The sequence below is a fragment of the Sorex araneus genome, chromosome 1 (genome assembly GCF_027595985.1).
Source record: "Sorex araneus isolate mSorAra2 chromosome 1, mSorAra2.pri, whole genome shotgun sequence".
In the NCBI taxonomy this organism is placed as follows: domain Eukaryota; kingdom Metazoa; phylum Chordata; class Mammalia; order Eulipotyphla; family Soricidae; genus Sorex; species Sorex araneus.
Window position 1 is genome coordinate 125,997,877 of NC_073302.1, and position 25,890 is coordinate 126,023,766.

At 39.7% G+C, this 25,890-nt stretch overlaps 1 protein-coding gene across 1 annotated transcript in view; it reads right to left on the reverse strand.

Annotated features, from left to right (window-relative positions):
* FYB1 (FYN binding protein 1) overlaps positions 1 to 25,890 on the reverse strand; it is a 94,160-nt gene that overhangs the window by 39,591 nt on the left and 28,679 nt on the right. Inside the window, exons 2-3 of the mRNA XM_055143206.1 lie at positions 13,538 to 13,715; positions 1,478 to 1,524 (exon numbers count right to left, since the gene is read on the reverse strand). Of these exons, the coding sequence (XP_054999181.1) occupies positions 1,478 to 1,524; positions 13,538 to 13,715 (225 nt within the window). The remainder of the gene's footprint in view (positions 1 to 1,477; positions 1,525 to 13,537; positions 13,716 to 25,890) is intronic.

Consider the following 25,890-nt stretch of genomic DNA (forward strand, 5'->3'; position numbering starts at 1 on the left):
GAGGGGCTGGAGTGATAGCACAGCGGGTAGGGTGTTTGCCTTGCACACGGCCGACCCGGGTTCGAATCCCAGCATCCCATATGGTCCCCTGAGCACCGCCAGGGGTGATTCCTGAGTGCATGAGCCAGGAGTGACCCCTGTGCATCGCCGGGTGTGACCCAAAAAGCAAAAAAAAAAAAATTAAAAGAAAGCCCCTCAGTATTTGTATTGCAAACCATAATGCCAGAGAGAGAGAGAGAGAGAGAGAGAGAGAGAGAGAGAGAGAGAGAGAGAGAGAGAGAGAGAGAGAGAGAGAGGAAGAAGAAAACTGCCTACCATAGAAATAGACTGGTGGACAGGTGGGGTGGGGTGGGGGTGGTGGGAGGGAAACTGGAGACACAGGTGGTAGAAAACGTACAATTAGTGGAGGGACGGGTATTGGGACACAGCATGACTGAAAACCCAATCATGAATAACTTTGTGACTGTGTATCTCATGGTAATTCAATTAAAAAAATTTTTAGAGCAGAGATATAAAATTAAATTTTAATTAATTTGACTATATAAGTATATGTTCACCAATAACAGCATAGTTTAAATCAATAGTTAAAAAAATAGAACGAGAGAAGGTATTTGTAATGTTTACATCTGTTGTGGAATTGATAATGTCTACCTATAAAGGACTCCTGCAAGTCAATTAGAAATATATATCACCCCCAAGGAAAACTGCTCAAAGTATATGCATGGGTGGTATACTGAAGAAGAAACCACAAATCTAGTAAACAGTTCTAAAATTCAATAGTAGATAAGAAAATTAAAATTAGGTATTATTTTTATACATGTCAGACTAGAAACACTGAAAAAAATGCTCTCTGTTCATGAAATGTGGACATCTTGGAATCTTCTTGTCCCTGCTGACGGTGATAGGGATATAGATAGCTCAAATAGACTGCTCCCCCCCTACACAGGCCAAAAATTATTTCAGAGCTTACAAGTATCCATCTACTGCTGGTTATTTCAATATATCGGAGGTCCACGTGGGGTTATATACAAGAAAGCATTTGTGTGTTGCAGTACTACTTATGGTAGCAGTGATTTGGAGAGAAAATGTCTATGCATCAAATGCATACCAGAGACTGATTTCCGTGCAAATTACCAGCACAAATTAAATATACACAGAGCATGGATCTCCCCCCAAATTACCGTGCTGAATAAAGATAAGATCAAAGAAAGCTAGAAGCATGTAAATTGAAATGTGTTCATACATATACTATTGTATTTGAAGAAAATATAGACATCTACACTTTCAATACTTTAAAATATTGTTTCAGTAAGAAGAGGAAAAGGAGCAGGTCATAAAGACAAAAGGGAATAAACAAGTAATACAAGTCCTATATAGACTTATGCTGATGATAATGACCCACTGTCCTAAGAATATAATTAATTCAAACTTCCGTGTATGGTATCACAGAACAATTGAAAATATTTTTGCCCCTTACCATCTGAGTGCATGATGGCATCTTGATTTTCTTCATTTACAGGACTTCTGAAAAAAGAAAGGAAAAGTTAGAGAATCAGTAGATATCCACATTTCAAGGTAAAATAGAAAAGAACAGGGTCAGGATTTAAAAAAATATATATGCTTTTTAAAAATTGAATCACTGTGAGATACAGTTACAAAGTTGTTCATGATTGGGTTTCAGTGATTCAATGTTCTGACACCTGTCCCTTCACCAGTGTACACTTCCCACCACCACCAGTGTCCCTAGTTTCCCTCTGGTCCTTTCAGCCTGCCTCTTGGTAGACACTTTTCTTTAATTTTTTCCCTTTTAGGCACTGTGGTTTGCAATATTGTCACTGAAAGGATATCATGCATATCACTTTATCCACTTTCAGGACCTAGTTCTTGTCCAGAGTGATCTTTTCCAACTACTAGTGTCTTTCTCTGTCCTAATTGCATAACTTGTGACAACCTTCCTGCTATGGACCAGTCTTCCTGGCCCTCTACTGGGAATTATTGTCTTTGGAAATTATTTTCATACCATGTTTTTTTAATATCCTGCAAATAAGTGCAATCATTCTGTCAATCCCTCTACCTCTGACTCATTTCATTCAGCATGATACTTATCATGTCCATCTATTTATAAACAAATTTTATGACTTCATTTTTCTTAATAGCTATGTAGTATTCCATCATGCTGATGTACCATAGTTTCTTTACAGGATCAGATTTTGAATGCCTATTTTCTTTCATTTCTTCTCAGATTTAATGCCTTATTTTTATGCTGCTACTGCAAACATGTGGAGAACTGAAGAACTTGAGTCCTGCAAAGGCAATGGCATTTTTGTGTCAGGGCAGTGGTAAGTTTCCCAATAAAGTGGCAGTAACTAATTCAATGCTGGGATTCTTAAGGCATTCTATTGATTCAATGATTGTTGTTATCAAAGAGACGGAGTCAAAGATTGACTCCATCCTTTTTTTTTCCAGACGTTCTCCAGCTGACTTTACTTCCATCACTCGTGACTTGGACTCCACACTACTTCATTCCAATCATTTCCATGCTTCTTAAAAAGCATTGGTAATTGAGACCCCAAATTCCCCCTAATAACTTACAGAATGATTTCTATTTCCCATTTATGTTCTCAGGTTGATTGCGAAGGGAGAGAATTGCCATTTTATCAAATGTGGATATTACAAATAATTGGCATTCCATCAACAATATCCTCAACACTAATCTACAATCTCATTATAATTTTTTTCAGTTGGCCCGCTCTTGCACCTTTCCCTTATTTCATTGATAAATCAATAGTTGTTATATATAAATTCTCTTAATAAAATACTTTTCTTTAGCCCCCAATCTTATCTGCACTGACACCCATCCTAGCCATCATCCTATCAAAGTTTTTTCTACCTGTGATCTGAATACAAGTTGAAATATTGATAATTTTACTCCTAAAATTTTTTGTTATTGTTTTTGGGCCACAGTCGTCAGTGCTTACTCCTCATTCATTGCTCAGAAATCACTCCTGCTGGTACAGGGATGAAATTGGGATGAGGATCAGGCAAAGAAAGCACCTGAACCCCTGTATTCTCTCTCCAGCCCCTTCTTGAAAATTTTTACTCTTTTAATATATTTGTTCTTTGTGTTATATTATTTACAATATGCCTTTGTGTTTATTTTTCATCCCTAAGCCTCCCACTGTTTTCTTCCTCAGCTCAATCTATTCTTGTTCATAAATAACAAAGGCTTTTTACTGTTCTAAAGTCTCCAGAAGATAATTCTCCTAGGGCCAGGAAGAATACAGCGGGCAGGGCTCTTGCCTTGCACATGCTAGTCTAGGTTTGATCCCCGGCATCCCTTATGGTCCCCGGAGCACCACCAGGAGTAATTCCTAAATGCAGAGTCAGGAGTATTGTGAGGTTTGGCCCATCCTCTCACCCTGCCAAGAAAAATACCAGAAAAAAATAACCAAGATAATTTTATTTTCCCCAGTCAAAGTGAGGAAACCCATTTAAACTCACTGAGCTGACTTGTTCCTTACTTTAAAATCATTAAATTGATGGTTCTGTTTTGGTTTTGTTTTGTTTTGGGGTTTTTGTGTGTGTGTGTGGAGGGGGGCATACTTGGTGGTCCCCAGGAATTCTGTCTCTGCATTTAGGGACAGTCGTGGCAGGGCTTGAGGGATGTTATGTGATGCCAGGCGTCGGACTCGTGTTGGCAGTGTGCAAGGCAAGCACCCTATACTATCACTGTACTATCACTCCACCCCACTAAAGTGATTGCTCTGAATTTGAAAAATTATATAATAATTGCTTTCAGGTTTCTTTTGATACTATTAATTTGCTAGTTAATGTATTATTGTCATTTTAAGAAAGCCATGAAAATAATTTTTGTCATGTATATGATTTAATGACAGCTTAGTAATATTAAGAAAACAAATAAAATTATATTGCTAAAGTGAATGGTTTTGGGAAAAAGAATGTGAAGTCAGATGACTGAATTTGCAGTTTATTTCCTGCATTACTGCATGAATAACAAATCCTCACCAAATGATGGATATCTGCGGAGCATATGTATGTGCCAGCACATTCATGCAAGCCATTTATTACCTGTTGGCATGCATGCAATGATTCAGGGGCCCACACAAATCTTGCTTATCCTATATGGGTTTGAACTGATAATAACAGTAATAACAATATATACAACGTTAAAGCATTCAATAAATGTGAAGTAGTAAAAATAGAAATGGTTGTGAGGAATAAAAGGAAAAGAAGATGTGGAAAAATAAAGGTGAATGTCGGGAGCACAGACAAACTATGGTTAATTACTGAAAAAAATCAGTTCTAGATTGAGAAAAGTCTTGCAAAGAAGTTAAAAAGACAATGAACTTAGTTACAACTCAAATCACAGAAAGCCAAACAGAGGGAACAGGTACAGAAGAAAAGAAGACATCTTAGTTGTTAGAGTAATAGCTATTTAAAAAGGTCTTTTGTTTTTCCTGGTATAAATCAAGAGGAATGCATGGAATGTGTATAACTCAAGAGGAAAAGGGAAGTTAATTTAATATGACTATCATTTACATTTTTATTTTAGTTTTTGGATTTTGGGCCACACCCAGTGGTGTTCAGGACTTACTCCTGACTCTGCATGCAGGGATCATTCTTGGTGGTGCTCAGGAAACCATATGCAATGTTAAGGATTAAACTCCAATCAGCTGGTTGCAAGGCGTGTACCTTACCCACAGTACTATCTCGACGGTCCCAATTGTTATTTTTAGAAAGCTATTAGAGTTCTAGTTTCCAACTTTAAATATGTAAAGCTGCTGAATGTTATACTGTATTTATTATTCATAACCAGCTTTTCATGTTTAGGGTTCTTTTTAAAGAAGGAGGAAATCTAGGTGATATAAAATTTTGTTCTATACCTACTATCACTGAGAATGGAATCCTGTGAACTTCTCTCCAGAACATGCTTTCCTATAGTTAACACATGAGGAACTTTGAAACTAGGACTTGTGTTAGCCAGCGTTTCCCAAATGGAGGTAGGTATGAATATCTGCTTGTGTACAATTGATCTAAGTTCCAAATTCCAGAAATTATTTTAAGCATTTCTAGTTGATATAAATGTTCCAATGGTAAACTCTTACTTTTCCTTTAATTGTAGAGCCCAAACTCTTACACTCGGAATGACCTCAGGGTTAGAACTGTTTAATCTTTCCCTTTTCCAACCTTAGTCACTTCTCATTATTTATTATCTCTCATGATTTCACTTTTCCTGTCTGATTACTATTAATAATCACATGTGTTTAGTATACCAAAGTCCTTGGTTCTGCTTTCCATATTTAGAAGATTTAGATATCATATTAAAATGATAGAGAATTTTAAAAAATGGTTCCAAGGAATGTGTGTCACTAAAGATGTTGATTTGAATACCACTGTGAAAAGCATGTTCTTTTGACCTCTTTGGATGTCTAAGGAGCTGAAAATGTAACTTGCTGATTTTTCACCACTAGGTGGGGAAACAATACAATTTAAAAATACTACATAAACCATTGATCTTAATTGCTTTATTTAAAAATATATCTTTATAATTTCTAATTTCATCCAGTTTTCAATATTGTCCATTCCTAACACATCCTGATTGGAATAACACAATTACAAGGAACTTCCGGGAAGCAGGCATAACTGGCTGCAAGGACTCTATACCCCAGAAAGAACTATAAACCTTATCAGTGATTTACTCTCTCGGGAATCCAGTGTTTCTTCTGAGCTCAAAACCCAGTTGCTCTCATCCTTGGCTTCCAAAGTTCTCTCCTCTCTACCATAATTATTTCCTCCTCTTACTGGATTATTTCCACCAGTCCACAAACAAACTGTTGTTTCTTTCATCTGAAAAAAAAAGTCTTGATTTCATTTTTACCAGGAGTAACTTCCCTGTTTCTCTTTTCTGTTGTAAAATACTATCAACTTGGATGGGGCTAGTGGGTATCACGTAAAGCAAAATAAGTCATGGGAAGAAGGACAGATGTTAGATGTTGGATGATCTCACTCACCTGTGGTACATACAGAAATAAACTGGAAGAGACAGTATTGGACAATGACTTGGCCGTGACTACAAAACTCAGATTACCAAATGGGGCTGAGGTAAGGAGCTCAGAGGAGTGAAGAGGCAGATTAGAAGATCATAACATGGGTGGAAGGTCTTGGGCACTTTGCTGATGTGGAGGTGTGTAATTGTGTACATTAAAACCATAAATGTCAACACTATTGTTAACTAAACCACAATTAACAAACAATCTAATACCTTGAGGAAAAAGTGCTGTCTGAATCCTGTCTTTAAAAGTCTTGACCGTTCATGGGGCCGGAGCGATAGCACAGCGGGTAGGGCTTTTGCCTTGCACATGGCTGACCTGAGTTTGATTCCCAGCATCCCATACGGTTCCTCAAGCACTGCCAGGAGTAATTCCTGAGTGCAGAGCCAGGAGTAACCCCTGAGCGTTGCTGGGTGTGACCCAAAAAGTGAAATTAATTAATTAATTAATTTAAAAAAGTCTTTACCGTTGATGCTCTGTTCGGGCTGTTTCAGTGAGACACATCTCCCCAGCATTCCCCAAACTTTCCCCACACTCGTTTCCCCACTCTTCACTCTTGCTCCTTGCTTCAATGCCATCTCCTACCTCCTCTTGGGAAGTCTCTCTTTACCTGCCCGACAGACATCACACTCTTGGTATTCCCTACTCTTGGTGCCTTTCTAGTCACCATGGCTGATTTGTCTCCTCCCAGGGCTGAGCAGTGTCCACTCGCTTCAGGATAGGCTCTTCTCTAGGTATTCTCACCCCCATGGTTATCTTAATCAGCCTTCAAGTGTGGCATATATATGCATATGACTCAAATATATAAAAATATATAGACATATGCATCATATTATTATGATAATAATAAATAATAATACACCTAAATGTATTATACATCATATATGTTATATATGTCTATATCACGAATCGCGAAATCCCCATTAATCGTCGATTTCTCGGGCGGGCTCAGTAACCTCTCAATTTATCCTTTCCCTGAGATCTTAGAAGTCTCTCTCGACTCGGCACTCCCAATGATGTTGCACTGGGGGCTCTTTCAGGGTCAGGGGAATGGGATCCAGCTTGTTACTGGATTTAGCATACGAATGCACCATGGGAAGCTTGCAAGGCTGTCCCATGTGGGCAGGAAACTCTCAGAAGCTTGCCAGTTTCTCCCAGAGGGAGAAGTAGGCTACAAGATATCTTCTGGGAGCTCGCTTTTAAGTCTCTGGATGTTGGCCGTTGATGGGATTACACACACCTGGGTTCCTCTGCCGGTACCTTTATGCGTGAGGCCTGTCCGAACGTGTGGAGAGGGGGCCTCGAGCATGGCTGTAGCTAGGTTCTGGTGGTCTTTGGCTGCCGAGAGCTCTGCTCGAGGTGAGGAGGGAAGCTGGAGCCCATCCCCTCCGAGGGACCCTGGGGGAAAACAGCCAGGCACGCAGGCAAGAGACTCTCTCAGACTCATCTCAGAGATGTCTATATATTTTTATATATTTGAGATTCATGCATATATTATGAACTGGAGTGATAGCAAAGTGGGTAGGCCATTTGCCTTGCATGCGGCTGACCCAGGTTTGATTCCTTCGTCCCTCTTGAAGAGCCCGACAAACTACGAAGAGTATCCCGCCTACACGGCAGAGCTTGGCAAGCTACCCGTGGCATATTCGATATGCCAAAAACAGTAACGAGAAGTCTCACAATGGAGACGTTACTGGTGCCTGCCCGAGCAAATCAATGAAAACGGGACAAGAGTGCTACAGTGCTATTGTTTGTCATATGTAATATATATTGCATACATTATTTTTGTGTATGTGGTGCTGGGTATTGAATCCAGGGCCTTATACACAGAAAGCATGACCACTGTGGCTTAATTTGTACCTCTGGCCTTCAAATTTATATTTTTTTAATCCAGGACTGTCTCTTCTGTTCTTCACCTTTTATACTCAATAAATTACCTCTTCAGCATCTCTGCTTGGATAGTTAAGAGACACCTCAGGCTGAATATAGTCTTTGCTCCTATCTACCTTCAAACCTGTTCAACTGCAACTTTTTCTTCTCAGTGGATGGAACATCATCCATACAGACCCTCAGACCCCAAGTCTTCCTTATGGACCACATTCCTTGTCCTTTACTTTCAAATCCAGATTCCCGTGTCTTCAAAAAGCATCCAGAATCTCAACACCTCTCCCCACCTTCACTGAAACCCCCTTCCCTCCCTGCCACCACATGGGGCAACTTCATATAAGCGTTTGCTCAGGGCTTCCTGGCTCTGTAGTGAGGGATCATTCCTGGCAGACTCTGGGGCTCTATGGGGTGCCAGGGATCAAACCTAGTCGGCCGCATGCATGCCTAATTCCCCACCTGCTTGCTGTACTATCCCTCTGTTCCACTATCTCCACATCTTGCCTGTCTAACTACTTCAGCAGAGCTATTGAGGGCATGTTTATAAAACATACGCTAAGAAACATTCCTGTCCCACTCAACTCGTAATAGCTTCCACTTCTCTTAGGAAAAGACCCATAATCTCTACCATCTGCCCCAAGGCCTGTGGATCGGTTATTCTCTCATTTCTCCTTCCCTTGCTGGCTCTATTTAAGACCCAGCTACATCCATCCCAGCTTGAACACTTGAAGACTTTGTTTCATCTGCTCTCCTCTGCTTCTAATAGTTTCCCTCTACCCATCTGCCTATCTCCTTTGCTTCCTTGAGCATTTTTAGTATTTCTCTACAAAGATGCACCCACTTCTCTGTTTGCAATTGCAACACACTGTTGGGGAATGCCAGCCTCAGACCACACCACCCAACCCTAATCTATTTTCTCCCTTCATAGTGTATCCTTTCCTGTTCATTATTTTTCATTCTGTTCTCTTCCTCCCAATTTTATATAGGAAGGTATATTTATTTTGTTTACTGGTATTCTGACTGCCTCTCATAGAGGCACAAAGTAGTGACTTAAAAAAAATGTGAAAGGATGGGTGTTCGAGCATCGTCTAACTGAGACTTAAGCCTGATAGCTTTGTAACTTTCCAAATGGTGATTCAATAATAAATAAATAAATAAATAAATAAATAAAATTGTTGGGGCTGGAGTGATAGCACAGCGGGTAGGGCGTTTGCCTTGCATGCGGCTGACCCGGGTTCGATTTCCAGCATCCCATATGGTCCCCTGAGTACCGTCAAGGTTAATTCCTGAGTGCGGAGCCAGGAGTGACCCCTGTGCATCATCAGGTGTGAGCCAAAAAGCAAAAAAATGAGTGAAAAAAAAGTTAGATCTTGATTGAGATCTATGATTAGAATGGAGGGGAAGCATCAGCGGGCCAGCAGAGGGAGCATCACAGAAGCTCTCATGTGTGCACGTCAAAGGGTGATGGCAGAAGGGAAAGAAAAAGAACAGAAACATCGTATTGCACTACTTTACTTAAACATATTCCCATACACTTCCCCCTCACACGAAATATAATCCTTTGAGCCTAAACATCAAGACCCATTTTTCTTTCATTTCCTCTTTGCATCTTATCTAACTTCCTCTACTTGGGGGAAAGTTTCTAAGTCAGCTCTTTCTTCATTTTGGAATTAGCTCTCTCCAGGGGAACTTTGAAAGCATCCAACTCTCCATTACATTTACATTTTTGGAAAAAAACAACAACAATCTTACAGTCCCTTAGCTTTCACTGTTTCTATTCCTCTATCTCAAAATGATAGATCTTGATTAGTTTCTGTAAGGATTATAGCATATAAAACTATTTCTCTTCATCTTTCTTTTGAGAACATGCATTTTGTGGAGAATACTCTTAGGGGAATAAGACTTTCTAATTAGGACTACTCAATAATACATGAATGGGAAATAAAGTAAAGTTTATTTCAATGAGTAGCACTGTATCACTGTCGTCCCATTGCTCATCGATTTGCTCAAGCAGGCACCAGTAACGTCTCCATTGTGAGACTTGTTACTGTTTTTGACATATCGAATACGCCTCGGGTAGCTTGCCAGGCTCTGTCATGTGGGAGGATACTCTCGGTAGCTTGGCAGGTTCTCCGAGAGGGGCAGAAGAATCGAATCCGGGTTGCTAATTTCTGATGAGAACAGTGTAAGTACTGACTTAAGCCTGCTAGGCCTGCCCCTTTCAACTTCGCAAGAGTTCCCTAAGATACCAGTAAATTAATCTGCTTCTGTAAAAGGTAGCAATAAATACCATTGTACTTTTGCTGAAATTCTATTTTCATTCTATAACTATCTACCTGCCTTTATTTTAGGGACTAAGTTACAGAAAAGAGTTAATATAGCAGACAGAAGGCTGCATATTTCTTGGAGGAACGTGCTATCAAGATTGGTCCTGGACTTGCATCTGGAAACTCAACTTCCAAAAACCTACCTAGACCAATAGGAAAACGCACCTAATTAATGAGTTCTCTGCTATGCCTAGACTATATGACTCATGGCACGCATCTGTTTTTCTTTTAGAAGTCTGGCATTTTGAGAGTTTTAGGTAGATGATGTCTCTGTGACAAGCTCTCAAAAAAAAAAAAAAGTCCCTGTGGGCTTCCCTGAAACATACTGTTCCATATGTTGAAGCTTGGTAGTTGGAGGAAGAAGTACTCTTGCTGTGTCTGCTTCCTGATGTGTCTCCTCTAAAAGGGGAATGTTGTGGCAATAATTTTTAACCAGGAACAAATACTACTACAGGATAATTCTGCCAGTCCTTTTAGTAAATTATAGAACATATGAGAGGTCTAGATCTTCTAACTTGGAAGATATAGTGAAAGATACTCCTTTTTCACAATTTCTTCAATCCAATTACCATTCTTCTTCTAAGATGTCAGGAGTTCAATCAATTTAGTGCAGCGGGTAGGGCGTTTGCCTTGCATGAGGCCGAACCAGGTTAGATTCCTCCGCCCCTATTGGAGAGCCTGGCAAGCTACCTGTGGTACATTCGATATGCCAAAAACAGTAACAACAAGTCTCACAATGGAGATGTTACTGGTGCCGACACCAGCAAATTGATGTGCAACGGGATGACAGTGCTACAGTGATATCACTACAACTACATAGGATCAGGAAAATTAATTGAAGTCAATAGCTCAGATAGGTCACATAATAAAATTCAAAAATATTAAGATAATATTTTATATTATGCTATGTAATAACATAGGCTTTTTTCTCACTCTGGAAAAACCCATGTTTTCTCTGGTGCAGGTATTCCTCTCTCTATCCTTTCACATTTTTCTAAGTAAATTTTTTGCAATAAAAACTTCTGATTCACTAAAAACAAACTACTATGGTAGGAAAAATTAAGAAAAAGCGGCAGGATCTAATTCACATGAATGCAAACTAATTTACATAGATATCAGCTGTTTATAAGATCATGTATTATTTTAACTAAACAAGATTTTAGGTCTTATAAGTTAGTAGGTAGATGTTTTAGAGTCTAATTTGGCAGTTAGATATCATGGATATTTGTCTTTAAATTACTATTTATAAACTCAAATGTCTCGAAGAATATGCAATTCACATAAGTACACAATGAAGGCAATATATGATAATAGTCAGTAAGCTGCTGTCACACATTCAAGTTATTTCCTTTAAACTGTCAAATTTAAATTATAGTCTTAAGCCTATAATTCAAAGAAGGCAAATACCATAAAACACAGAGGAGGCTACCCACAATAAATGTGTTTTTAACTCTTGTTGTAGTTTTATGATTAAAGGAAAGTTATTAGATATGTTTATTAAAGGATTCTCAATTCCATTGGTTTGAGAGTCTGTCTTCATTGCAGTACAACACTGTTTTAATTATTAAACTTTCGAGTACAATTTGGAGTTGGGATAGAGAAGCCTTCCATCTTCTTTTTCCCTTAGGATAGCTTTGGCTATTTGAGGGCTTTTATTATTCTATATAAATTTCCTGCCCACATGGGAGAGTCTGGCAAGCTTCCTGTGGTGTATTCACATGCCAAAACCAGTAACAGTCTCATTCCCCTGACCCTGAAAGAGCCTCCAATGCGGCACCACTGGGAAGGACGAGTAAAGAGAGGCTGCTAAAATCTCAGGGCTAGGACGAATGGAGACGTTACTGAGACCACTCGAGAAAATCGACAATCTACAGGATGATGATGATGATGATGATGATGATGATTAAAGGATTCTACTTTGAATGTAGAGAGCATCAATCTATCAACCTAATATGGGGGTTGAAACTAATATGAGGAAAACAAACTCCAGCTAAATATTTGGGGACATTAATCATTTGTAGTAAAGGAAAATCATGTAAAGCAGCTTCCTATATGGTTGAAGGGAGTATCTAGTCAGATTTAGCCTAAGAATGTATATTCACTATCATTTCAATATTTCTTTTTAGAGGCAGCATTTTATTCTACTTCATTTTTCTTATTTTTCCCTCAACCATCTATTTTAGCCAATCATGAAGAAGGAGCCCATGCACAGAAATCCACATAGTTTAGACATTTCTAAAAAGTACCAAGAAAATGTAAGCAGCAATAGACTTGAGTAAGTTTCCTGAAAAATTGAAAAATCTGAAAGACGAGAGACATTTGCATTGGCTCATTTTTAAATTGTTAATTAAAAGTGGACTGGAGTGATAGCACAGCGGGTAGGGCATTCGCCTTGCATGAGGCCAACTCGGGTTCGATTCCTCCGTCTCTCTTGAAGAGCCTGGCAAGCTACCGAGAGTATCCCGCCCGCATGGCAGAGCCTGGCAAGCTACCCATAGTGTACTTGATATGTCAAAAACAGTAACAAGCCTCACAATGGAGACGTTACTGGTGCCTGCTGGAGCAAATCAATGAAAAATGGGACGACAATGCTATAGTGCAGTGCAATGCTACAGTGCAATTAAAAGCAAGCGATCTTGCAGAATTTCCTCATCTGTGAAATGATACGCTATGCAATCAATAATTTACAGGAATTATATCTGAAGGTTCCTGGCATATGAATCCTCAATATGGTAGTGATGGTGATGATGATAACGGTGGTAGAGGTGATGGGGCGGTGGTGGTGCTGGTCTGAAGGATGACTCAAAACTGGAAAAACAGCAGTGAGGATTTTCTCTAAATGAATCCTCAAGGGAAAAATCAACTAGAAAACATGAAACAAGTTGCTCAGAATTCGGAGGTTGTGGGGGTATGAAAGCAGTCGGCTCAGCCATCTCTTCTCCCCTGCTAGCTGCCTCCCTTTGAGGTCTCTGCAGGCTACCATGGAGCCCTCAGCCTCTGGGCAAGCCTACTCGGTAACCGTCTGGCAAAAGACAGCAAAGAAATGGTAAGATCTGGGGCTAGGGAGATAGTATAGTACGGCGGGTCGGGTGCTTGCCTTGCCCGCAGCTGACCTGGGTTCATCCCTGGCATCCCCCATGATCCTACAAACACCGCCAGAAGGAACCCTTGATCATCGCTGGGTGTGGACCCCAAACAAAAACAAACAATCAAACAACTGCAACAAAAGAAATGGTAAGATAACATTTTGCCTACTTTAGGTCTAAGGGAGGCTTCATGTTTCTTGGAGGTAGACTTGGGACTGCTGACTGCGCCGGGTGAGATGCTGGTAACGGTGGGTGAGATGCTGGTAACGGTGGCTGAGCGGCCGGATGGGCGGCTGGAGGCGGTGGTGCGGAAACTGTTGAGTCAGATGTTTGGGCTTTGCCAGAACCTAAGGAACAAAGAAAAAGTAGCATTAATTGAGAGAAACATTCGAAACATAAAAATGGGCTAATCTGAGCGCCGGAGTGATAGCACAATGGGTAGAGCGTTTGTCTTGCACAAGGCTGAACCGGGTTCGATTCCCAGCATCCCATATAGTCCCCCAGCACTGCCAGGAGCAATCCCTGAGTGCAGGAGCCAGGAGTAACCCCTGCATATTGTGGGGCATGACTGAAAAAGCAATAAAAGAAAAAACAAACAAACAAACAAAACCGACGGGCTAATTAGAATTATTCAAAAATAAGAAATACACTCTAAATTGAATGAATACTTTAGCACATAATAATGTAAATATTAGGAGATGTGATAGTTTAAACATTTCCTTCCCCTAGTTTGAGGAAAAATTGTATCATAAAATAAAAAATGTTTAAAGTGCATAAAATTATGACTCAATGTACATATATTATGAAAATTCCTCCATCAAGTTAACTAACAATTATCACCTCATTTACTTTCTGGCGAGGAACTTTTGAATTCTTTTTGTTGGCAAATATTTATTATACAACATTTTTATTAACTATAGTCATGTTTTACATTGGATCATCAAACTTAGTATCTAAGAAAAGGTTTGTGCTTTAAAAAACGATCACTATGACTGAAATGTAAACACAAGAGTTCATAAGTTCGCAACTGTACCTCACAGTGATTCACTAATAAAAAATTAAAAAAAAATAATCTCAGGGCTGGGCTATAGTATAGCAGAGAGGGCATTTGCCTTTCAAGTGGCCAACCCAGGTTCAATCCTTGGCATCCCATGTGGTCCCCTGAGCACCACCAGGAGTAATTCCTGCATGCAGAGCCAGGAGTAACCCCTGAGCATCACTGGGCATGACCCAAAATGCCCAAGAATAAAACAAATAATTAATCTCATCTTATTTCCCCCACCCCAGCCCCTGGCAACCACCTTTCTATTCTTTTTTTAATGAGATGATTTTTAAAAAATAAAATAGATTTTGCACATAGTGCTGCGATGAAGTATTTGTTTTTCTCTTCCAGGTTTAGCATAATGTCCCTGAGGTTTATCCATGTTGATGCAAATGGAAGAAATGCCTTTCTTTGAAAGGAGGATAAATGACAGTCCATTTTAAATAGAGTTATCTTTCACTTAGTGATGAAGCACACATTTAACGGTGGTCCTATGGAATATGACAAGTGGCCTACAGGTGTAGTAGATGATACTATCTAAATTTCTAGAGATATACTCTATGACCCAGTTTCTTAAACTGTGGGTTATAAACCCACATGGGGTCACATAGCTGAATGCGAGTGTTACAAAAAAATTGTCAGTTCTAAAAGGTCTCTACACAAGCAATGACTAAGCATTATTTTAAAAATAAACATGTAAGGAAATTGAGGTACTTCTGGCAGCACTCACATCAGGATATCTTTGATGAAAAGGGATCATGAGTGAAAAAAGTTTAAAGATCCTGGATTTATGACATTTGTTGAAATTACCTAATGATGTATTTCAGAGGGCTGAAGCGATCACACAGCGGTAGGGTGTTCGCCTTTCATGCGGCTGACCCGTGTTCGATTCCTCTGCCCCTCTCAGAGAGCCTGGCAAGCTACTGAGAGTATGGAGCCTGCATAGCAGAGCCTGGCAAGCTACCCGTGGCATATTGGATATGCCAAAAAAACAGTAACAATAAGTCTCACAATGAGAGACGTTACTGGTGCCTGCTCGAACAAATCGATGAGCAACGGGATGACAGTGACAGAGACAGTAGTTCAGAATGTATTCCTATTGATAAGTAATGCGTGATTGCATATACCACATTTTCTTAGATGTGATGAATAGAAGGATTAATTTCTTTCCATTTATCACTGATGGACATTTAGGTTTTTTCCACACCTTATATGTGTATCTCTGGGAGTGGCCCCAAGATCCCCACTGATTGGCAATACCCACATCCCTCAAAATTTATCTTTGGAAAACTGTCACAGATAATTTGAAAGACTTTGATGAGGCACTAAACTAATTGTTTAAGCATCTTGTTAAGCTTGGGAGAACATATGCTAAATTCCTTTCAAGTAATAGTATTCAGTGGTGAGATTTTTTTTTTTTTTTGCAAAAACTGGCCACATTCAAATACCACAAGGAATGCATTTGCATACATACAAAAAAATTCAAAGAAAGAACTTCCTTATATTTCAGAAAAAAAAACCAAGTAGACTCACTTTGATATGACTGACTCTGACTCTTGACTTTATAAATTATACCAAAATATGAGTTTTATGTGAATTTTCAAAACCAGAAATATACTCTATTGTGGATGAAAGAGTGGTAGTTGATACAGAAATATGATAAAATCAATAAAGAAGAAATAAGCAGTACATATGTAGGAAAATGTGAGAGAAATGATAACATTAATTAGTGACATGTTTTGTCAGCCTGCATTTTGTACATGTTTAATATTTGCAATAACACTTTGAGGTATTGGTTCTTGTCTACTTTCTCTTTCATAGTTGGAAGACTTCTCAAGTTCAGAGTTAGTAAGCAATAGAGGTGAAGTTAAAACTTAGAATCGGAATATTTATTGATTTTATGTTCTTAGTTCTATGTTCTGTTCATGTCATGAGATGGAAAATTAAAAAGTTCCATCGGACACAATAACCACCTTTCCATAAGATCTGAGTATAGGTCCTACATTTTTGGATTGATTTCTTTCCTCTTATTAGTTCTATTTTCAATTTCACCAAGAGTGAAATGACTTTAGAGAAAGTAGCACTGTAGCACTGTAGCACTGTCGTCCGGTCCTGTTCATTGATTTGCTCCAGCGGGCACCAGTAATGTCTCCATTGTGAGACTTGTTACTGTTTTTTGGCATATAGAATACGCCACTGTTAGCTTGCCATGCTCTGCAGTGATGGCGGGATATTCTTGGTAAGGTTGCCATGCTCTTCGAGAGGGACGAAGGAATCAAACTTGGGTTGGCCATGTGTAAGGCAAAAATGCCCTACCCACTGTGCTATCACTTCAGTAAAAATATACACATATATACCTCAGAATTTAATTTTGTATATTCAAAATTTTTATTTATTGTGATGGAGGGAAGTTGTCACCAGTGATGAGATTGGTGCTGTAACATTATATGTGTATAACTCAACTATGAATAACTGTAAATCACAGTGTCTTAATAATAATAATAAAAAGAATTGAAATCACAAAATATCCCCAAATGTCATGTGAACAAAGATTAAATTTAAAAAATTGTATTGATTTATTTTCTAAGACCCAAGGCTACTCTTGGTGATGTCTGACGGAAGGGGTGGGGCTGATGGGTTTGATTCTTGAGTCAGTGATGCTTGGAGGCCGCCAGGTCTATATCCAGTATGCTTGGAGAATGGGGGCCAGTGGTAGCACTGTAGCACTGTCACCATCATCCCATTGTTCATCGATTTTCTTGAGCAGGCACCAGTAACGTCTCCATTGTGAGACTTGTTGTTACTGTTTTTGGCATATTGAATACCCCATGGGTAGCTTGCCAGGCTCTGCGGTGGTGGGGACAGGTGGGGGTGTGTGCAGTGGTACTGGGAATTAAACTCCAGGTCTTGAGGGAATCAGTCCATGGTTGGAAGCCTGCGTCAAGTGCTTGGGGAGAACACAGTTGGGATAGTGAAGGAACCAGTGTGGCAGTGATAGTTGGACACGATGACTGAATAAGAACTGCGTGCAGATAAAGCTCAACCTTAAACAACATGTTAGTGACCTCTTATAGAAGGGCTTAATAATCCCTGGGTGAAATACAACAATCTTCACACTCTTTCCTCTAAGGATACTTTTTTGTAGCATCTTCAGCAGTTTTTCATAACAAACAATACAAAATATACTATTTTGGTTCTGCTTTGGGGCAGGGTTTGGGGTTCAAACACCCAAAATATGGTAGTGGGAAGGTGTAATGGTGGTGAGATTCGTGTTTGAATATTAAATGTAATCAAATATCGTGAACTACTTTATACAATAAAAAAATTAAAACGTTAAAAAAATTAAAAAAAGAACTGCATGCTGAAAGTAGAAAAGGAACAAACATGATAACCTCTCAGTATCTACACTGCAAACCATATGCCCAAAAGGAGAGAGGGGGAGAGAAGAAGGGAGGGAGGGAGGGGGGAGAGAGAGATAGAGAAGGGGGGGAGGGGGAGGGGGAGAAAGAAGAAAAGTGTCTACCATAGAGGCAGGCTGTGTGTGTGTGGTGGGGGATGTGGCGAGAGGGAAACTGGCGACATTGTTGATGGCAGATGTATACTAGTGGAAGGACAGGTGTTAGAACATTGTATGACTGGAACCCCATCAAGAACAACTTTGTAACTGTGAATCTCATGGAGATTCAATTAAAAAAGAAGAAGAAAAAACCAACTCTGGGTCTTGTACATACAAGGCTGGTGCTCTACAATTTGACCTATCTTCCCTGGGACAGAATTGGATTTTTGCAACTAGATAACTGGAAACAAACATTTTGTTTGTTTGTGGAACACAGCCCTCAAAAATGAATGACTTAGGGCTGGGGCGATAGTACAGCCTTGCACACGGCTGACATGGGTTCAATCCCCGTATGGTCCCCCAAGCACTGCCAGGGGTGATTCCTGAAAATTCACTCGATTAGAGCAGTAGTACTCCTACAATTTTCAACTGACATACAGTCCATTCTCATCAAAACTCAAACATAGGATGGCTTCAGAAGGAGTTATTAGGTGTTTTGCTGAAAACTCAAGTGGGAGCTTGACATACCTTTGCTAAAACATTTGGGCACTCACAAGAGTCATGATAAATTTGGTAAATAAATATGTATGAAAAAGTTTGACACATGGCAATACTGACAGAGAACTAATTGGTGTTGTGTTAGGGAACAGTTGAAACCAGTTGAAGAAAAAAAATAGGGAGGGGAAAAGAAAGGACAAAACTCGGGACATGAAACCAGTGGTCAAGAATCTGGGAAGTTAACAATCCCCTTTGCAAACTTTTCATTTTCTAATTCTGGAAGTTCAGAAGAGGCCTTGCCCACATAAGGTGACCCTAGGCAGACATGCCAGGATGGGTGGGACCCCACGGTCATTTTACTAGGAGGAAATGACTAGGAGGGGCCCTCTCTGAGTCAGAGGGTGCCCTGAGTTATCTGGCCCTGCCTGGAGGGTGGTTCCAGGCTCATTGAAAAGCAAGATACCCAGCGTGGTGATGTTTGGTCAAGATCCCAAATCCTATAAATGGAGAAGCAGAAGTGAGGACAGGGAAAAAAGAGCTGGTGAGGGGATGATTAGAGAAGACCCCAAGGGGCAGGAGGCAGGGTCCGACAGAAAGCAGGAAGTGGATTATTTCACCAGCTCTGCACATCGCATTTTCCATCCAACCAAGACACTGATTTTTTGGAATGTGTTTATTGCCACAATTCTTCTGTAACACAAAGATCTATGAGAACTCAGGAAATCCGTGTCACAGATTGACATTTGGACTTTTGATTAAGAATGTAGCCTCCTTGTCCTAATGGCTGTAAGGAACATCTAGATTTGGGGTTTTGGATTTTTTTTTTTTTTTTGCTTTTTGGGTCACACCTGGCGATGTTCAGGGGTTACTCCTGTTTCTGCACTCAGGAATTACTCCTGGAGATGCTCAGGGATCGAACACGGGTCAGTAACGTGCAAGGCAAATACCCTACCTACTGTGCTATTGGTCCAACCACAAATATGGACTTCTTTTACAAAACCAAAGACTTTGTATCATATGCCCCCAAGTGACCCTCAAAACTCCCTCTTAGACTGAGGCATTTCTAATTCTTGTTTTGTTGGCATGACTTAGAATTTGCTCAAACACCAGGAAACTTCTATTTTACCACCAGTTCTGTCACCAAAGAGTTCTTTGTCTTAGATGAATAACTTAACTTTCATGTGATTTACGTTTCTCCAAGGGGAGTAATCTGACCCCAACTGTTTCCTGGGGGATTAAGTAAACCTGTGTATACAAGCATCCTGAAAAGTCTAAGATGTTATATACACATTAAAAAATGATCAGGCAAGGATGAAGGAAGCCACAAATAAAGTCATTGTTAAGTAATCTTGACTTAAAACATTTGAAATCACTTATATGAGAAATTGTTTATTTATTTGGGCATTCTTAAGTATGGCATCAGGATTAGACTTGGAATGTAGACTTACTTTCTCTGGACCTGGGGAGGTACACAGTTGCTGCCTATCCAAACAGGAAGCAAAGCTCTAGCAACAGTCTGACATTTTCAGAGTCTGGACCACAGAACTCTGTGCCAATTTACAAAACCATCTAGGGACAGAATTAATGGGCCCCTTAAGGTCGCATGCCTGTGCACATCTGTTTACACTCAGTGCAATAAGGGCTTTCTCAGGACAGAGCCTCACTGAGATTTTGACACATTTCTGATACTAGTTGTTTCCAATCTTCCCACATTCCCAGTCCTCCAGTCCTTTCCTGTTCACCATTTCTAGCCTAACCTTTGATTTACTAAGAATATGCAGACTGTGTTGAATGAGCACCCCCTACTCGCTCTTCATTCTAAACCGATTTCTCCATCTATTTACTCTTCTTCATTTTCTTCACTTCTGAATATCTGGAAAAATATCTTGGTATTCTTATCAGTGCCTGCTTCCTTATAGACCCTGCCTCATTAATAATTAACTTCTTTCTTCGCATCAAGCAGGACCTGTTTATTAAACACTTACTATGTGCGCTGGACTAGGTTTCTTTCCTTATGATGCACTTCCAATCACGAACATGGTCTGACCTCCTTCCTGTAAAGGATCTCGGCACTGGAGCTTGAGAGGTGGCTCAAAGGGTGGGCACACGCTTTACATGCAGGAGACGGGTTAGATCTCTGGCATGTACAGTCCCCTGAGCACAACTGTGAGTGATCAGAGCCAAGAATAGACCTCAACACTGCTGGGTGTAAGCCCCCAAACAAAATCTCAAACCAAACCAAAGAAACAAAAGAATCACAACATTCTTTCTTGCCCTTTCCCCCACTGTAGTTGCTAGGTGAATTTTTTTTCTCCATCCTTTCACTTCTTAGAACAAAAGTCTATTTTTCACTGTCTCTGGTTACTGTGCCTGGGTGGCTTCACGGCAAGGCAGGGAAGGGAGGGATTAAGCAAGGAGAAGCTTGGTTTGAATTCGGACTCCATGACTCAACATGGGGTCTTGGTAAATGACTTGGCTTCCCTGAACTCTTAATAGTCTCCTTAAAGGAAAACAATTAGAACAAAAATAAAAACCGAAAACAAACCCACAACTTTTTCTTCAAACCAACCTTGCCAGTTTCTGGGTCTGTTAGGACATCTCAGAATGAACTAAGATCGGAGAGTTAATTAAAGCTTTAAAGTCATCCTATTAGGTATCAAAACAAACAAACACTCCTTTCTCCTTTTTCATTTTAAAACATACCAAAAGCACCGCCCCTTCCATTTTATTAAAGAGCCATGATTTACAAAGTTATTGATAGCTGAGTTTTAGACATAGTATTGTTCTATCACCAATCCCACCACGGGTGTCAGCTTTCCTCCGCCAGCATCCCTCCCAAGTTTTCTTCCACCCTCTTCCTGTTCCCTCTTCCTGTTCCCTCTTCTTCAGGCCCCACCCTTCCCCCCCAGTCTGCCACCTTGACAGGCACATTTTAAAGTTTGGTTGTTGTCATTTGAACCTCATGTTTTCAGTCTTGTTGATTCTGTGGTGGTTTGGATATACAGCTATATCACTCGCCCCCATTCTCTCCCCAATTACCCATGCACTCAGGACCTCTCACCCCTGCTCTCTGGTACTTCCCCTTCCATCTTCTTACTTCCCCCCTTAATTCCCCCAAAACCCAAAACATATATATATATGTATATATATATACATACATACATATAACCTGGAAAGCTGAATCGTTTGGTAGTAAGCCAAGTCATCCTGTAGGAGTAACTCAGACCTGACTTGACTTGAAATTTAACTATTTTCTCAGTTAAATCCCCTTTAAAAATTAATCCTTCAGGACAAAATTGAGATGCTGCCAAACTTTATGAGGAAGCAGTAGCTAGCAGAGGTTTCCCATTAATTATGTAAATGCAAAAATCAGCATCCATCTATAGTTGAAATGGATTAGGTAGGATAAAATACCCACTTAATTTATAAACAATAGTAGCATTTGGAAATGGCATAAGTATGTGTGTGTGTGTAAATATATTTATACACATATATTTATGTATGTATTTCTGAATGAATAGAAAAAGAGCACCTTGTTGTATTTAAAAATAATTTTGGAGGCAGGAGAGATAGTGCAGGAGTTAAGGCATTGTGACCCAAAATCAAATAAAACAATAATTTCACTCAAATTTAGAGAATAGCATATCTTTCTTGTTTTCCATGGATATCAGAATCCCCTGCAGGGGACAGGGGATGGTGGCAGCAGGAATACTGGGGACATTGGTGATGGGAAATGTACACTGGTGGAGGGATGGGTGTTAGAACATTGTATGACTGAAACCTGATCATACATAGTTTTGTAACTGTATATCTCATGGTGACTCAATTTAAAAAAATTTTTTAAAAAACAGAATCCCCTGCAGAAGAAAGTCTATAAAATAACTCAAAATTTAATTCTTGGATAGTTTGAGAATATATAATTCCAAAGAATATTAATTTCATTCATCTATTTTTTTTTTTGCTTTTGCTTTTTGGGTCACACCCAGCAATGCACAGGAGTTACTCCTGGCTCTGCACTCAGGAATTACCCTTGGCAGTGCTCAGGGGACCATAAGGGATGCTGGGATTTGAACCCGGATTGGCCGAGTGCAAGGCAAATGCCCTACCCGCTGTGCTATTGCTCCAGCCCCCATCTATCTATCTTTTAATACATGAAGAAAGTAACTAGTTTTCCATAATCTCGCTAGTATCAAGCATGATTATGTTGCTTTTTGTTTTTGTTTTTCGGGGGGGGGGGTCAAGGGCCACACCCAGTGGTGCTCAGGGCTTATTCCTGACTCTAGTTCAGAGATCATTCCTGGTGGACTTGGGGGACCTTATGGGGTACCAGAGATCAAATAGGGGTCAACTGTATGCGAGTGACCTACTCACTGCACCATTACTCTGGTTCCTAATACATTTTTTTGTCTTAACAATTCTGATGGGCAAACATTGACATAGAATTTTAATTTGCATTTTTGTTTATAATAAAGATTATTATTATCTTTTTAAAAATTTTTTATTGAATCACCATGTGGAAAGTTACAAAGTATTCAGACTTAAGTCTCTGTTATACAATTGTCGAACACCCATCCCTTCACCAGTGCACATATTCCACCACCAAGAACCCCAGTATACCTCCCCTCCCCACCCCCACCCCTACACCCGCCCCCACCTGATAATTTTCACTTTACTTTCTCTTTACTTTGATTACATTCAATATTTCCACAAAAATTCTCACTATTATTGTTTGGAGTTCCCCCCCAAAATCAGACCCACTGAAAAGGAAGCAGTTGATAATTTGTTTTCCATTGCTGAGAATGAAGAGATATGAGGTTTTGGATTTCTGTATTTTAGTATTTTAGTAACTAAGTCCAGGGAAATTTCTGCCAGAAATTGCATCATTGCAAGCTCGTACCTCTCTTTAGTGGTCCTTATAAGATGACCTTCTCCCCCCCACCCAAAAAAGGAAAAGCGGAGAGGGAAAAACCTTTCCCCTCCTGGGGCAGCATGGGGCCGTGGCTTAGTTCACAGTCTAGAGACATTTCTGCAAGAAGCTGCTGGTACCAAAAGTAGTTTAGCTGGCCTCCGGGATCATGGTCATCCAGCAACGGAGAGGCTGCACTTGTGTGGCCACTCGGGTCACATCTCGGCCAAAGATCATTATTTTTATAATCACTCTAGTCTTGTCATGCAAGACAAGCACCCCGCCCACTGTACTCTTCCATCCCCAAGACTAGGTTCTTTATATATGTTCGTCAGATAAGTCTCTGTGTGTAGTCCCGTTGATCTTTGATTTGCTCGAGTGGGCGCCACTAACATCTCCACTTGTCCCTGTCTCGAGCTAGTGTAGCCCAATGATACCTGCTCGCTCCAGGAACAGAAAGAGCCTCAAATTGTTCATTCAGAGATTTGACAAAGAAATCTGACCATCTAGTTGGAGGGCGGCTACGAGGTCTTCTGACGTCCCGTGGAATCCAGTCTGTAACAGCTCTAGTCCAACGGTCGTCTCTGAATCGCATTACATGACCAGCCCATCTGATTTTTGATGCCTTGGCAAACGAGACAGTATCCCTGATTTTTGACTGTCGACAGAGGTCAGAACTTCGAATTCCTTCTCTCACCTGAGTGAGACATGATATTCCCAGCATAGCTCTTGTGATTCCTCTTTGGGATACCCTAATAGCATTCTCATCCTGCTTTTTCTTTAATTTTTTGCATTTCGGGTCACACCCGGAGATGCACAGGGTTACTCCTGGCTTTGCACTCAGGAATTACTCCTGGGGGACCATATGGGGTGCTTGAAATTGAGCCCGGATTGGCCGTGTGCAAGGCAAATGCCCTGACCGCTGTGCTATCACTCTAGCCCCAGTTTTATGGATTTTTTGCTTGCCCTAATTTGAAGCTATCTGTTCTTATCTTCAAAGGGTAAATGATTTTGAATGGGAAATTTTCAAAATCAATTTAACTAAAAACCAAGGCACTGTACTTATGTTAGTAAGAAACCTTTTACTATGAAGGCAAGCAACTGGTATGCTAGCTAGCTTGAAAAAAAAAATCCATCAAAATGGAAAGAAAAGTAATTTTGAAACATCAGTATTTACATAGACAATAAAAGCAGAAATTAGGATAGGTATAAAAGCAAACATATGGGGCTGGAGCAATAACACAGCGGGTAGGGCGTTTGCCTTGTACACGGCAGACCCGGGTTCGATTCCCAGCATCCCATATGGTCCCTTGAACATCGCCAGGGGTGATTCCTGAGTGCAGAGCCAGGAGTAACCCCTGTGCATCGCCAGGTGTGATCCAAAAAGCCAAAAAAAAAAAAAAAAGCAAAAATAGTTTTTATTGGAGAGATAGTAAGCCCCCAGCACTTCCGAGCACCTCAAAACTGAAAATGAACAGAGATAAAAACCAATATGATCAATTAAAAAAATAGTACAGAAAGACTGAAATTTCTTTGTTTCAGGTTAACTTTACAAGTTAAATATTTCTGAATTTTTTTTGGTCTTAGAGATAAACTCTTAGTAACTTTGTTGTATTAAATTTTTCATTTATTTAATAGCGATACAAATGAAAAATTTCAAAGAACTCTTCCACATAATTATATATATCATGACAATTATTTTTATAAATTGCTGCTGCAATGAATAAAATAACATGAAATTAAATTAAGCAAAATTTGACAAAATTGCTAACTTTGGTATCCCCTTTTATAGAATGTTCACCACAAAAAAGCAACATTTAAAGGATGCCAACCCAAAGTTATCTGAAGGAACCAAGAAAACATGAGAATCTAATGCCCTACCTAAAAACCCTTTACCTCATTCCTTGTATGCTTTGACAAAATGACATTACCTATACTCCATGGTGTTAATTTTCACCAAAACTCCAAGGCATAATCTGTCTGACTATGTCAAAGGTGTGTACTTAGCTTTGATTCTTGAATAACACCTCTTGTAGTCTTATAAAGTAAGAATTTTTTTTAAAGTATCCTGAATAAGTTAGTGAGAACTAACTAAAATGACATTTGGCAGACAAAAGTATAATGAAATTACTTAAGTTAATTTAAATTTAAGTGACAAAAACTATCATACAATGGTTTAAAAAAACCTATTTTCTGAAAGCATAGAAAAAATCTTTAAGATATCATTCTGTTGTATATGAACTACTAATAGATTATGTGTTATTTAAAAAGTAGAAATAATTTTTTGATATTTTAGATATTTTAGGCAAAAAATAAAATAAAAAATTATTTCAGGGCTGGAGCAATAGCACAGCGAGTAGGGTGTTTGCCTTGCATGAAGCCAACCAGGGTTCAATTCCTCTGTCCCTCTCAGAGAGCCCGGCAAGCTATTGAGAGTATCCTGCCCACACAGCAGAGCCTGGCTAGTTACCCGTGGCATATATATATATATATATATATTTTTTGCTTTTTGGGTCACAC